This window comes from Sinohyriopsis cumingii, chromosome 4 (assembly GCF_028554795.1).
Source record: "Sinohyriopsis cumingii isolate HCF-2022 chromosome 4, ASM2855479v2, whole genome shotgun sequence".
NCBI lineage: Eukaryota > Metazoa > Mollusca > Bivalvia > Unionida > Unionidae > Sinohyriopsis > Sinohyriopsis cumingii.
The window spans coordinates 65954734-65971233 of NC_142964.1; the positions used below are offsets into that span (position 1 = coordinate 65954734).

The window sequence follows — 16500 nt, forward strand, 5'->3', positions numbered from 1 at the left end:
GTTATTCAGTTAATCACACCATATCATGATAAAATAAAATATTTACAGTCCACAGTTCAAAGAAATTGCATAATATAGATTGGGTACACAGTAATCTTCATCTTTAAAGCACATTGAACTTCTTTTCATGCAAGTACATCACTTTTCATTGGTTTGGTTAAAACTACCACATTTTGTCTGCATATAATTTAATTTTATGTCGTGAAAAGGCTGGACTTAAAGATGTGTAGGAAATTGATTACACTGAAATATTTGTGATTTACACTACAATTAACATGAAATGGTTGTCACGTTGCTTTAGTCAACCAGATTTGAAGCTAGAAAAACTATTAGCCCAAATAATATTTTCAGAATATTTTTAAGGCTCTGCACCAGAGGTGGGAGCTTGATAGTAATAATCACTTTTTCTGTCTGTCAGTCTTGTTAACTCTATGTCTGTTCACGCTTCTTGTAATCACCAAAAGAAAGAATCTCTGTAACCCTTGCACAAATTGGATGCCATTGGTAGGTTGATTCCTTATTACAGATATATGCACTATGTTGAAGTTGAGTCTTTTCAGGTACAATTTTTGTGGAGTTATTGCCCTTTTCCATCAAATTTTTAATCTCCACCAGGTCCGATCTTTGTAAATAGCTTAGCTCAGAATCATTCAGCATATTCCAATGTAATTTTGGTGTATAATCTCGAAGTCTGAAATGTGCATTATATGGGTTTTGTTTTGTTAGCTCCACGTTGGGTAGAGCTATGGACCTGAGAAATTAATTTTTGTATCTTGGCAAGGTATGTAGCTTGTAACCAGCACAGTTTAAGAAACTTTCAACATATTCTGACACAGTTTGATTTGAAAATTGTATCCCATTTCTTTTGTCATTTTGAACAGAGTTATGGCCCTTCAAAACATTTACTGTCTTTACATTGGATGTTGAATATGGCCAGCCTGGCTTAAGAACCATGAAACATATGATGCCATTTAGTATACATGTGCATTTTATTGGTTTAGTTTTGTCTTCTCCATAGATACCCTTCCTTAAGATGTTTATCATGTGAGCATCATATTTAGTGAATTTCTACACAGCAATTTAGAAGCAGATAAGAGTTGTGGAGAGACCAATGCACAGGGGGTATATCAATATTCCTTGCTAAAAACTTAATTGAATAAGGACATCATTTTTAATAAAAATGAGTTCAGTAGGTGATATTAAGTAACATCAAATATGGGTATCGATTTAGCCTCGCTAGGTGTATGTTTTCAAATGCAGAGAGTGTTTAGAATTGACCTGTTAAATTCATAACAATGCCTTTTCTTAAATAGAGTGTGCAGTCCTTAGAATCATAGGTAACTAGTGCTCCTACCTTATTACTCTCATGGTCTGAGGACACCACTGGTTATGACTATTTTTTTCACTTCAGATTATTCAACTGTCTTTTCAGTTGGGTGATCACAAATATTTTGAGAAATATTTTTTTAACTTTCATACAAAAGTCTGTATAAATTCATTGTATAAAATCTTCAGAACTTGGCTGAATGTGCAGTCCATTATCATAAGAAGAGAAAGCAGAAGAAAACTAACCAGTTCTAAACACATTTTTTTATATACTTTACTATGTAACTTAACATTATCAATGTTTATTTTAATAATAATTTTAGAATCCATGCAATTTGTATCAAACCGCAAGGATTAGAAATTGTATTTGTTGACCAGAAATGCTTAGGATTTTTTTTAAAAAGGTGAAGAAATTACAAAAATTTCAAAATAACAAAAGCAGATTTGCCAGTTTACCATATTTGCTGCAAATACACAAACATTACTATTTTCTGTTAAAAGTTGTTTTGTTTTTTTTATTATTAAAAAGGTCATGCCTTAATCATTATTCAGCTAGAGAAACATTGTGTTTTGTAAAATTCTTGTTTTCTTTTAGGTTGCTGCGACTTCATCGTCAAAATCGTGATGAGGAGCGTGAACTTATGAAGAATGTTCCAGGATGGGAGTTGGGAACTTTCTACGGAGAGCCAGTTTTTTACAATATGAGAGATAGATTCCATCACCCCATACTGGAGGAATTATATGCCCACAACAAGTGGTATGACATGTACACAAAAGCATTTGAAAAGCTTGAGCATTGAGGATATGAATTCTGTTTATACAACAAATTAAAGGACTTTTATATTTTGGGATTGTCCTGTCATATATATGCTCAGTATTTTATCATACATGTAAACATAGTAAATGGAGAGTTTGCATTCAGTACGACTACAAATTGAGATGTGCTGTTTTAATTTCGCACAAATACAAGGCTTAACTATCATATATTTTTGTTTGTGGACTTTGAATGTATCAGTTTGCAATGAGTCATGCTTCAGAGTAAACAAAAGGAAACAGAAAGACAAAAACACTGTTTTAAGAAAGACTACATTATCTGGACATTTCAGGAATATTGTAGTTAATTTATCAGTTATATAAAGCTTCTTTAGAGTGTATGCGTAATTTGTGAGAGAACTGAAGTTTAAAATAAACATTTAAATGTCAATTAGTGATATTTCTTGTTATTTTTTATTATATTTTTTTTAATGTATATACTCATGTGTCTAGTTTAGCTGCAAAGACCCATAATGCACTGCCAGATATAGGTCTGTGCAATTTGTTACAAGTAAGCAGTAGAATAAACAACTTAGACCCTGATCTTTGGGTGCTTTATACAACGGCAGATCAATATCATTGTTGTTTGCACTTTGACTCAACTTATAAGTGAGTACATATGGTAATAATTTTAGCACTTAATCCTCTTTTGCCTTGTAGATCATAAACTTATTAAAAAGTACACACAAGTATATGTATTTGAACACACACAGTCTAAATGTATCTCAACACAGAAATAACCTAATTTAGTACAGTATCACATGGTTATAGACAGGTTCACTTGTATCAGTAATTACTTTGGCAGATGTTAATTAATAAAAAATGTAATTTCATGATTTTTTTTAAATATCTACAAAAATACTTGTTTTATGGAATTAATGATGTATTTAATAGTCTAATAATTCATTGTAATTTATCTTCATGAGTTGCAAAGCCACAGTATTGGAAATTGTTTTGTACCAGTATATGGATTTAACTGACATAATTAGCTCAAAACAAAAAAGCTTTCATCTTATTGTTTTATTTAAGTTTTTATGACTGTTAGCAATACAAAAGATAAAAGGAACAGTTGCTCCAGGGCTCCCAATTGGCAGGGGGTCCCACAAAGCAGTGAAATGGTGTGGGGTGGTCATGGGAAGCTGCATTTTGAAATTGCTCCATACATGAAATTTTAATAACTTGATAGATTCATAAGTAAATGCTTATAAATGAAACTACATCCAGTTAAATATGATGTTCCTGTTAGACAATTCATCTGATTTTACTTTTGGTCACTTTACTCCAGTCTTGGCTATAAGATTAAATTTATTTATCTGTAAAGCTAGTCGGTTTCCAATGTCCAGATTGCTTGTGATGACAAGAAATGATACAAGAAAATAAAGGATTTAATGCAGTTTTGTGAAATAATCAGTATTATTTACAAATGGAAACATATACACATTTTTGTTGCAAGGAAACATTAAAAAGATGAACAGAAATGAGAATTATTTAATGTTCATCAATTCATTGTAACTAAAACCACTTTATTGCTGTTCCTTTATTTTCATTAATTTATTTATTTATTTGTCCATTCATAATTAAATACACATAAATGAAAACTTCATTTACTTACACATGATTTTCCAGGGAGACGACTCATCTGGCTGTCCTTTTAGGTTGCCCATGTTTGCTTAGATATGACCCAAAACATCATATAACAGAAAAATGGTTTCAATTTTAAACTGAAACTAGAAAATGTCGGTTGCCAAATTAGGAAAAGAAACGTGATACAAAAAATTTAGTATCACTTGACTAAAGAAGCATTAGTTTCAAGATATATGCTGCATTGTAAACATAACAGTAAAAATTTACTTTATATGCGATTACACCCTGTTTTAATCTTGATGTAGTATGCTTTTGTTCAGATTTGTTTGAAATCTTTTACAAAATTCAGTGCAGTTTATTAATTTTGGAGAAAAATTAACCATTCTGTCTTTCAGTATCAGTTCCAAATAGGCAAGTACCTGGTCCAACTGTCATAAATGACTCAGATTTGAGTAAACACAAATTTTGCATGCTGATTATTTGTAAACTGTGATAGGATAAAACTGCATTAAACCCAAGTTCATTGTTTGTGTATGTCGAATGTTTATTTCTAACCACTTACCTTTTGTATGCTTTTAAACTTCAGAAGATGTATGTTTTTGTATGTTGTTGTTATTGTAGGGTTTAACACCATTTTTCAGCACAAGATAGGCTATACATGGCAGCCAGTATAAAAGGTGTAGGAAGAACACGGGAAACCCTCAAAAGAACCACTGACCCACGAGAAGCTACTGGCTAACTTTCTCACATACCCACATTGGTCGAATCCGAGACTTGAACCCACACAGACAGAGGTGAAATGACAGTGATCCATAGCGGTGTGTGTGCTTTAGACCACTCAACTACTCGGGGCCTGATGACAGGAGTTTACCTCCCATGAAATCTGTCTGCCATGATGTAGGCAATTTAGGGAAATACATGTAAAACAAAGTATCACAAGTTCGAGATCAATAAAACACACATTTTATTCTGTTCCCAAACTTTATAACATAAACAAAACAAATTACCAATAAAAAGGTTTGGAAGATTGAGTTAAATGATGGCTGATCTCTCAAACACCACCCCATTTTAGGGGAGATACATTTATCCTGAAAGTCAAAGTTTTTAGTTTACAATTCTGTATTCATTTATGCTTGTAGTTTTATCAATATTGGATTGTCAATTCCTCTCTCTTTCTCTGCCTATAACATGATCTATTTCAGTATGAGTGATATGTTACCTATCCTTCCCTACTGCACCATGAATAGATACCTACTGGCTCATGTACACTACCATTTTCAGTGTATTTCATATAGATGTTGTATTTCCCATATACAGAAAGTGACAGCTGTGTATCACCATGAAAATCTGTGACAATCAGATGCAAATCAAAACAAAATTGGGGGCACCGTTGGGCTCAGTTATATAAGGCGCTTGCCTTTACTTCTCTCTTTTGTCTGCATGGGTTAAAATTTCAGGCTTGACCAGTGTTTGTATGTGAGAAAGCTTGGCAGTAGCTTCCTGTGAGTCAGTCGTTCATTCAAGGATTTTTCCATGTTCTTCCTCCACCAGATATACTGGCTTCCAAGTATAGCCTATCATGTACTGAAAAATTGTGTTAAACTCAAACCAACAAAAACGATAATGACAAAGTAGATCGTTGGATGTGAGGTTTCTTCTTTATTATTTTGGGGATTTTTTTCTCACAAAGTTTACATGCTTAAAAATTTTCTTTGCTGTTATATCTAAAATTTTGATACTAAATAGTGAAATATCATGCTTTTGCACTTTGTGATCTTTTCCCCATGTGAGATTAATTTTCAAATATAACACTGTAATATGAATTTTCAACATCTGGGGGATAAATCGTGAAAGTTTCAAATTGTTATAAGTAATTAATAGTCATAGCACTAAACAATTTTAGTCATGGCTAATCTGATTCTGTTGAATAGGATGATTTTTTTTGGTCAGGGGATTCAGACATTATGCTTCATTCATATTAGCTTGAAAATTGATCCTTATCCTTTTTGTGAAACGATAAACACACCATATGCTATAGTATTCTCTTACCCTCCCATTTGTTTATACCCCCTCGCACCACCACCACCAATTTTGAAAATCAAAAGCATTATGGATATACAATAAATGCACAAAACTTAGCCATTTCATTTATCAGTGTATAATTTCTAACCTAATTGTCACAAGATGGTCTCTCACATTGGCATCTTGTTCCTATTTCAAATCGAACGAACACAGTCATTGTAAACAACTAGACAGACTGCTCACCATTTGTTGTTAATTTCTAGAACATTCCATTTTGAATAAGAAACGCTGTCTGCATTTAATATTTGCAATAACTAGTTTTAATATTTCAAAAAAGAAATGAACATAAAGGAGGGTAACTCTTACATGTGCATTAAGGGATCTAACTCCTAAAGTTACTGAAATTTAAGGAATTATTCAAAGCATACGGACATACAACACAATTCATTTTACTATATGTTCTCTACATTTGTTTCTCAGGACTGACCTTTCCACTGTGTGACAATCAGTGCAAATCATATGTTAATCTAAAATACCTTCAAAGATGACTTCAGGGTGAAGTTCTTGACAAAGGTTGACCTGCTCTTTTTTAAGATGCTGGACTGTCAACAGAGCAGCTTGTAAACAGAGCACATAATTCACTTCTGGATCATCACCAAGGCCTTATTACTCACTGTGCACTGTCGCCAAAATACACACAGACAACAACACCCTGAGCTCATTATCAAGAATAAACAATTACCTTTAAATCCCTACTAATAATGCATTAATAAAAATCTTCTATCACTACCAAAATGAGAGAGGAAAAAATGTTCTAAAAATAGACTAGAACTAAATTCGTGGTACTGAACTGGAAGTACTAATTGTGACCCAATTCCATATCGAAGATCTCGAACTACATCACATCAATTAGTCTGGAAACAATAGCATACAGTGGTGTAGTGCTAAATAAAGAAGTGTGAGATAATGAAATGAGCACGTTGCTCAGATGCGGAAGAACAATGGGCGAGCGCAAAGAGGTTGTCCATAAAGGGCGTCCGCAGATAATAATTGTTTTCCTACCCCTCCCCCTTGTCCGCATGTGGCTCACCCCCACCCCACCCCCGCTGCGGACGTCCCCATCTATGGTCTGTCAGTGTAATAGTCTCAAAACACAACGCTCACTGATCTCATCACAGCATGTAGCGCAAAATAAGGAATAAAATAAACAAGGTTCTTTCTTTAAAAAAAAGTCTTTATTCAGGACATATATCTAAAGTTGTCATCTCACAGAAAACTTATTTCGATAGACTTACAATGTCTTACTCCACTTCAAGAAACGCAGACTTTAGCCAGTCAAATAAGCTGCTAACAACTGGCAGACCATCATCACTGCTCTCAGTCGCGGAAGTAGATGATTCAGTTGAAAGAATAGCGCTAACAGATTCAAGCTCCACAGCGCCGACGTCTGCCACTTCTGCATGCCTGTGAATAAGGGCATGACTGCGCTTCGCAGCCTGAGATGGAAAGTACAGGCCACACTGATTACAAACGCGCTTCTCAACAGTCACCGACGGACAGTAGAAATTAAATGGTATCCTCAGGAATGTCCACGATTGTCTTTAGCAACTATAGTTGGTCATCTTCTAAGCGGGGCCTTTCTCCTTTCTGCCGACAGAACTTTTTGAGTCGCTGGCCAATGACTGAATGTTCTTCCGTAACTTCAGTCAGCTTTCTCTTGAGTCAAGCCTAGTGTTGTGTTTACTTGCTCATTCAGCTGCCAGACGTTTTAACTTTTTCTCCAGCTACACCTTTTTGCTGCCGAGTTCATCAGACTTTGTTTTCATATGAGCTGTCCACAGTCCAGTTTTTTTTCACCTGTAGAAGACTAGCTATGTGTGTGTTGACAGATTCTAACTCATTGCTTGATGCGTCTTGTGCTGATGTAGAGCATTGCTTTTTTTGTTTTTTCTTCACTAGACATGCTACTGCTGTCGTTTGCGTCTCGGCATCAGTCTCTCTTGCTCTTACATCAGCAGAAGATGCCTCTTCCACCTCTTACTGAACTGTTGACGGAAGTTCCCGAGATGACGTGGTTAGCGTCGAAGTAGTTGACTGATGCTTGGCTTAGACTAGCCTTAGGCGTGGCAGCGCGGGCCCACATGCTCATCGGACGATTTTTTCTTTCTGGAGCTCTCGCATGCCAAACTCGAATCAAGTTTTTGACTCATTTTTTTTATACAATTGTTACACTGCTCTTGTGCACGTTTATGTGCCAGATCTTCCTTCAGATCAGGATGTGCAGCAATGAAAGCATCCTTTCAGTCGGCATACAGTTTATAACGCGCATCCATTATTAGCATCGGTAGTACACAGAATATTCTTAAATAATATGTAATATTAGCTGGGAAAATATAGATATTAAAACCTCTACTAAACAATACATTGAGTATGTCACTGTTTAAAACACGTGTGTGGAAGGCAGCTGGAGTCGATGCTTTCAGATGTACTGTGCGTAGCAGCAGCGTAGTGGTGGCTAGTGCAGCCAGCCGCCTGCTTCAAGGGAGGCTGACACTAGCTCTGCAGTCGCAAGGTTAGCCAGGGTCTTCATCACAGGCCAGGCACTGTATTGTCTAAATTGAGAGCGTTATACAGGCTGCGGTGCATCTTACTTGGCTATTTGTATACTCGCTCAGGTCCGCAGGGTCGATATGTGGGCCATGTAATCAACTTCAGGCACTGGGAGCCAGACCTATTTAATAATGCCAACCCATTCATATATATTCTGTGGCACGAATCGTACGAATTGAAATTAACAAATAATTTATACTTAGGGATCACCCATAAAGGACGTCCGCAAAGCATACTGGAATACTCGCAGTAAGCCTAAAGCAGCCATTCAACACAGAATATCATAACAAAAAATACTAGCTTGCGGACGTCCGCAAGGGCCTTTTCATCCCCTCCCCCCTTGTCCGCATTTGAACAAACCCCCTCCCCCATTCTTTGCGGACGTCCTTTATGGATGATCCCAAACATAAATAAGGGAACGAGAGAAAGAAAGTAAAGAAACACCGTCCTCACTGCACTACACCCCAGTTTGTATGACTATTTAATTATAATATTTACAAAGTTTTATAGGGACTGGGATTTTAAAGCATTTTAACAGAAATGTTATATCCAAATTCATATATTTATCAAATGTTTTACGTAGTTGCTTATGAGATTGGATGTAAGCGTAGAAAACAATTTATACCCAATGTTACGACTCCTACGTATCGGTCATAAAATTTCCCCCCCCCCAAAAAAAACACATACTATGGTATAAATACATGTTATCCTGAAGAAAAAACAGCGAAAATAGTTTCAATTTACACTTTCAAGGGGGCCCCGAGTGGTCTAAAGCGCTCTCCATTACGGATCACTGCCATCTCACCTCTGTCTGCGTGGGTTCGAGTCTCGGATTCGGCCAATGTGGGTATGTGAGAAAGCTTGCCAGTAGCTTCTCGTGGGTCGGTGGTTCTTTCCGGGGTTTTCTCGGGTTCTTCCTCCACCATTAATACTGGCAGCCATGTATAGCCTATCGTGTGCTGAAAAATGGCGTTAAACCCCCACAACAATAACATCAACAACAACACTTTCAATGTTGTTCATATGTGTTTCTTTCTATGTTTAACCAGTGTTGCATTACACAAGTGTAAACTTAGCAAGGGACAGCTCAATTCTCGTTCATTAAACTTTAACTTGAAATATTTTGAATAATCTGTCTTTATTTTTATCTCACCTCCGCCAAAAGGACGGCCAATTATTAATCAAAGACTCAAAAGTCATCATGGGCTACATTTGATCAGTTTATTACTAATAATACCTCTCAAAATAATCCTGCAAATCGGCCAGACCTAAACTATCCAGATTACAACAGTAAGATAATCAATTAACAACTTGTACACGGCATCCGTTATTTCGTTACTCAGCCGACACCGTTTACAACGACTACTGGAACAGTTCCGGTATCCAGCGGACTGGTTCTGGCTGGTGTCTATAATGCGTGGATAGAATGCATAAAAATTATCTTTTTATGTCCTATTTATTAACTTGTATTTTGTTGTATTTTTTATTATTTGATTTTGGATTAGAAAATTTTAACTATAAAACTGCATTGTCTTAGACGACCTTAAAACTATTTTTGTTCTACCGCCGGTAGAATCACGTGTATGCTAAATCCAAGTGAGCACTAATCATAGGTGACTAAGGCGATCTGTACCCTATTCATAGGTCACATGTTCTGCTTTGTACACAAAGTTTACAGCTTTCGATAGAAATACGCTAAGAAGATGATCAAGAGTATACACATGGGGGTGTATATTAATCATTTACTAATCTTTCAAAAACCTGAGAGAAAAAAAGCCGCATTTCATTGGCGAAATCGGAGTTTTCTCTGGCAAATTATACTTCTTTTGGACAAATCCCTATGGGTACTTCACTTAGATTACGAGATGGGCTCGGTCGAAACATTGCAGGGTCTCCGGTTGGTAGGGCTATCCGATTTTTTTGGGCACTGGCCCACATTGTTTATCTGGCTTCGGCGCATCACCTGATAAAAACGTTATAATTGCTTTAATTTTTTCCAGGCAGACCACACAAATCAAACACTATAACCAATTAAACGTTGTAAAAACGTAACGTTATAACTCAGCATTTTGAATGCATATTAGTTAGGAATTTGGCAAGGGAATAAAGCACATAATAATAGAGAAAACGTATCCATGACTGTGATATATATATATATATATATATATATATATATATATATATATATATATATATATATATATATATATATATATATATATATATATATATATATATATATATATATATATATATATAAAGAGAGACAGAGACAGACAGTGCTTTGTGGTTTCGGGTTCGCTGCATAACTCTATTTCTAAATGACAGCTAGTTTTCTTCTAAAGATAGTCGTTTACTAAACGTCAAGTAAAAACATATCCGAAATCGTGTGTGCTTCATTTGTGCTAATCTTTCAACTGGATAGTTGTTTCGAATTTCCAACGGGAGAAGATTCCATTGAACACATATATGTGGTAACATTAGGTTTCGTCCAATGTCAGGCCCAATTGTTTATGAAAAGTGACATCTCTAATAATGTACCATTCGTGAAATGTTGTGGGCTATCTTCTTTTTCAGATTTTCTGGATATGGCTATTGATTTGGTTTTGTTTGGATTAAAATAAACGAATCATCTATCAACACACACATTTATTTAAGTTGGTCTTCGTTCAAAACAACAGCAGCTAAGGGTTTGGCCCTCAAAAATAATGGACAATGATGTAAGATTTTGATTTAATCTTTGTCATCTATTAAATTGCTGGTCTGGGGCCCGGTTTGGTGAGTGGTCTAAAGCGCTCGCCTTTACATATCACTGTCATCTCACCTCTGTCCGCATGGGTTCACGTCTCAAGCTTGACCAGTGTGGGTACGTGAGAAAGTTTGCCAGTAGCTTTCTTTCTTCGCCAGCTATATTGGACCCCATGTGTAGCCTATCATGCGCTGAAAAACTCAACAAAAAAAACCCACAAAAAAAAAATTGTTGGTCCCTAATATAATCACGGCATGTTTAAAGTTACCGATGTATACTGCGGTACAAAATATTTACCCATCTCTCTCTCTCTCTCTCTCTCTCTCTCTCTCTCTCTCTCTCTCAGACATCAGACAGATGTCACGGACTAATTTCCGTTATTTATACTAATATAATGTTTGTACAGTAGAATATAAAACAAAGAATATAAGGAAGCAAAAATAATATACAGTGAAACGTCCATAAACCGGACACTGTTGGGACCAACAAGTTATTTCTGGATAGATCTCTTTAAAGCGATTTAATATGGACAACCTTTTTGATAGGTTTGATGCATCGAGAGTATGAAAAAGTATACAATTTATTATATTTTCTGACCGATTCTTTGCATTTATATTTTCACAACTTTGATTTTAATAGGCACCATATAACCAGTATTGTGGTGATGTGGCGTTAAATCGTAAAACATACAAACTCATTTCTCAGAGACGACTTCTAGGACAGAAGCCTTTGACAATATTTGAAGAGCAGTTGTTTGGTTTCTATTCTCTTATTTTGCTAATTACCTGAGTGTAATATAGACATTGAGATCAAAGAATAACCGCAACCAAATCTGTAACTGTACACATCTTAAATGTGCATGAAGAAATATGATGTTTAATGTACAATTTAATAATTTGTGATGTAAAATATATACAAACAATTATTTGCGTTACAGTAATTTAATTCGATTGTAAAACGCTTTACTTTGAAAAGACTAGTGAAATAACTTTGTATGAACAAGAAGCTCAGGGCAATATGACAAAGAATGTAAAAAAATAAATAATAGATGTCCGCAACGCCTTTTTCGAACACTTTCTATGTGTGACACTATAGGAATCAAGCAAACATATGTTGCAATTACAAACCAGTTCGCACGTTATTGTGCGAGGATAATTCCTCGATAAACTTAGGGACAGACTAGGAATTGTTATTAGTCTTGCGTGATTACGGTTAGGAATTATGTAACTGGGCAACAATAGATGAAAATTGTTCTTAAATGTATACAACATTAAACCTTTCAGAGCAGTCAAAGAGTCACTCAACCAGGCTGTCTACCTCAACAAATAGATCGTAACGTTTACAAAGTTAAAAGCATGAATTGCAATTAATCAGTCACATGCCGAAGCGTGGCACATGTATAATTTATCTTGTACGTTCAATGTTCCTTTATGCATGCATATATACATAGATTAGAACAAGGGAATTGGGGCTGTTCATTTTCATTTTTTTTACTTAATGTATGTTCACGCGATAATCACTGCGGTGCGTAATTTTAAATTTGTAAATAATCTACTCTCATCAAGGGAAACAAATCGAGACAATTAAATATGTATAGTTTTAAATGATTGTTACGTCCCCCTAGCACAAATATTGCATTCGCATGGGCATTATATCAGTATAACGACTACGTCTTTTATAATAACAAAATATGGGGTTGGGGTAAAGGAAAGCATTTACAACTGAACTAATTGCATGTAAAACAAAGAAAATATTCAGCAATCATGATAAGGCACATGTGTCAAGGCTTCGTAGTTAGATTAATCTTTCATGTCCGATAAACGGCTGATATTTAGTCCTCTTCACAAACTGCCGTCTATTCCCTTGTCCATTCTGTCGAGTCCAGTAATTGTTAAGTTTATACTGTAAATTTAAATTATTTTAGTTTTGGTTTGGTAAACTGGCAGGTGAAAGGACATATCAGGTTAAAAAGATTTAATTGAAAGCCTTTTCCTTTAATGCACACTAATGTTAGCCATAAAAAGGTCTATTTGCGAAAGGAATTTCCGAGTTCACAAATTCATTCAAGTCGATGTGTTTGTTTACATGCCTTTTTATTGGCCAATAAACCTGTATAGGAAAAAAGACATACAAATTAATGCATATGTACTTGAAAATGGTCGTTAAGAAAAGCAGTTTACATCAAGTTTCTATTTCATGAAAGACAAAAGAAAAATAAATAATATAAAATTGTTGATAACACGCTAAACAAAAAAAATCAAATGTAGAGTTACGTCAGCTAACCTTATCGTTCTTCACTTTTAGGTCAAAATTCTAACAGTGAAATAGAAAAAAGAAAAACTATTGTGCTCTTTCGTTGATTTTAGGAAGGTGCTTGAATTGTTTTGGTGTTTCTCTCTTTGACATAACTTGTTAGGAAGTGAAATATAAATTCTTTTTTGTAAAGTTATTCACAATATGTATCAAAATATTCAATCTTGTATGGGTTATAGTGTAGAACATTCAGCATATTTCTCTAGCAATGCGAGACTTAGGTAGGGAGAAAGACTCTCTCCAATCTTATTTTCATTTTTCTCCACGATCTTGAAAGTTACCTTGTTCAAATTAAAAGTCAAGGTGTATAATTAATTATCAAAATACATACGTATTATTTCTCAAAATATTTGATTGCTATTTGTCCACGTTGCAATTAGTTTTGCATAGGACGATATGTCGTTTCGGTTTAACCTTATCATTTTGTATTTTTAATTATTGCTATTTTGGATGATTAAATATAAGCTTTTATAAAACAAACATAATAAGTGTTCTGGTAAAAGATAGATATTGGGTGAAATGAAATAGAAATTACTTATCACTTTTAGTAAAAAGGTGTTTATTGTTCCAAGTCGAGGAATTCCCATAAAGCCTGATGATACTCCGGTAATCAAGAAAACTTAAATTTACAAATAAATTTTAAAATGTTTTCTTTTAGATCGTACTGTGGTGTGAATTTTGGTAAATGAGTGTGTCTGAATTTTAGAAAGTATACGTAGTTGAGAAATTGCTTCATGAAGTTATACGTAACATGGAAATACGTACAAAACGTAGAGCACTCATTCATATATGCTATGTACGGAACTATGACGATTTTCAGTTCCGATTTACATCAGCGTAAGAACGATAGGCTTTCGGATTGCCATAAAGAACGGGTATAACAATAAAATGAGTAATTTGATTCTTATCTGTGCAAAGAAGTTAAAACTGGTTTTTATGAACACAGATGGGGAAATAAAAGAGATTCTCCAAGATGTCGATCGAATTGATTTATTGTACTCCAATTTTGTCATTAATCCACAAACAACAAAAAGATCTATCGTGGATGCTCTGAAAGATCAATATGGACGAAAGTGGATGGATTTATTATCTCAGTTCTCGACTATCTAAAGCATCAGGTTGTTTTTTTTTTTTGTTGTTTTTTTTTACTATCTGCTGCATCTTCCGCGTTGGAACTATATTACACAAAAGAAGATCCGGAAAATGGATTATAAATATGGACAAAATCTTGTCTAAACAAGAAAGGTAATTTTATCTAAAGAAATACTCAAATATGAGGACATATATTAAAAAGTAATAAAATGCTAATGCAAAATATTAATCTAAATATGCTTAAAACACCGAATTAACTTTCTTACATTAATTATGTATAATTTGAAAAAGGAAAAAGATGTTGTCATTATATATATATATATATATATATATATATATATATATATATATATATATATATATATATATATATATATATATATATATATATATATATATATATATACTGACATGCCCTAAGACCTAAAGATATATGTTTGTCTATAAGACATCCATATTTCTAATAGCAAAACTATGCAGAAAATTCAAGAATTCAGTGAATTTGCATATACGTGATCTAACACAAATCTTACGATCTATGTATTTATTTAGAAGCAGATACAGGGGCGCCCGCAATATGTACGGGTCAGCTATTAAGTTTTACGGATGTGTCCCAAAACATGTTTAGAGGTAAAATCGGGTTGGGGTGGTGGTGCACCCACCCAACCGCCCTAATGTGCGAGCGTCCATGAACAGAGAATAACTTTCACAATTAATGATAAATTGATATTCATCAAGTACATTACAAAATGGACACAATCGTTGCTTAACGAGATCAAGATGTGGTCTGTTCTACCTACTGATCTTCATATGCAAATTATCTGCTGATGTTCTGATATAGCTTCTAAAAATATCATATTGTAACCAAATGAACTGTTGTATAAATCATGTTTTGCCCTCTCTAAACCCCAACTCTGCTTATAATTTTGTACTGTTTATTTGTTTTCCTTGTAAATACCTAAATAGAAAATACTTATTTTGTAAACAAAGGTGGAAGAATGAAACGTACTCTATATATTCTGAAATGTAATGTTACATTAATATGTTTAAATTTTTCCCATATTTTTTTCTTTTGTATGCCACTTGAGTGTGACTATAGCTTGTAAGATTTAAACAAAAGTATTGTTCTGTTCAGTAGTTTCCCACGAAAACTCCACTCCAATTTTGGCCCCGAGTAGGACCAATTAAAAATTAGCTTCAATTAAGCTTTTGATCTGCGGCGCGCAGTTTGTTTTGATGTACATATGTAAGAAGCCTAGATACATCGTTCAGATAATGGATTTTATGGTCCACTGAACTGGAACAATATCTGTAAAGGAAGCTCATTGTCTGGTGGGAGTAGTTTTCTACCTTTGATCAGTTTATAACACCTTTAACAACTCTTGCATTTTTACCTTCTGATTAGGATCCAAGAACAATTCTAAACACCTTGATGTTCACTCATTTTCTTTTCAAATTGATGTCATTCCTCTTTAAGGACAAGACTATTTTTGTTGTCTAACCACTTCGTTTGGCAGACAGACAGACAGATATATAGAAAGATAGACAAAAATCATTATGGTGATTAAAAATCATACATATTCGCCGTGAAAACGTATTGACTAAATATATACGATGAGAATCTCTTAACAAGGCTGTAGTCAGCAGTACAGCTTTTACCAAGGGTGTGTCCAGAAATATCGTTCAAAAGAGTGTGGGCGTAAACAAGTAGGCACAATGTGGGATTGAACCCTTGTGGTGACCGTTCCTGTATTTTAAATGTTTCTAGAGTTTAATGTTAACCATCTGACGGTAACGTCCCCTAAGAAACATTCCGTTTGTCTCGCGCTCATTTTTACAGGTAGGAGCACCTGCTACGCCCTGCATTTCACCCCCTCCAGCTTGCCCCTGGGTACTGCCTACAAGTCATAGCAATACCAATATTTGACCAAAGTAAAATAAATGAAAAAGGAAATGAAGAACGTGAAACTAAGTAGAGAACGTAAAATTAA

At 34.7% G+C, this 16500-nt stretch overlaps 1 protein-coding gene across 1 annotated transcript in view; it reads left to right on the forward strand.

Annotated features, from left to right (window-relative positions):
* LOC149801363 (NADH dehydrogenase [ubiquinone] 1 alpha subcomplex subunit 13-like) overlaps positions 1–2530 on the forward strand; it is a 30619-nt gene extending 28089 nt beyond the window's left edge. The window contains exon 4 of the mRNA XM_089955429.1: positions 1922–2530. Coding sequence (XP_089811555.1) covers positions 1922–2126 — 205 coding nt within the window. The 3' untranslated portion in view covers positions 2127–2530. The remainder of the gene's footprint in view (positions 1–1921) is intronic.
* Positions 2531–16500: the final 13970 nt, after the last annotated feature.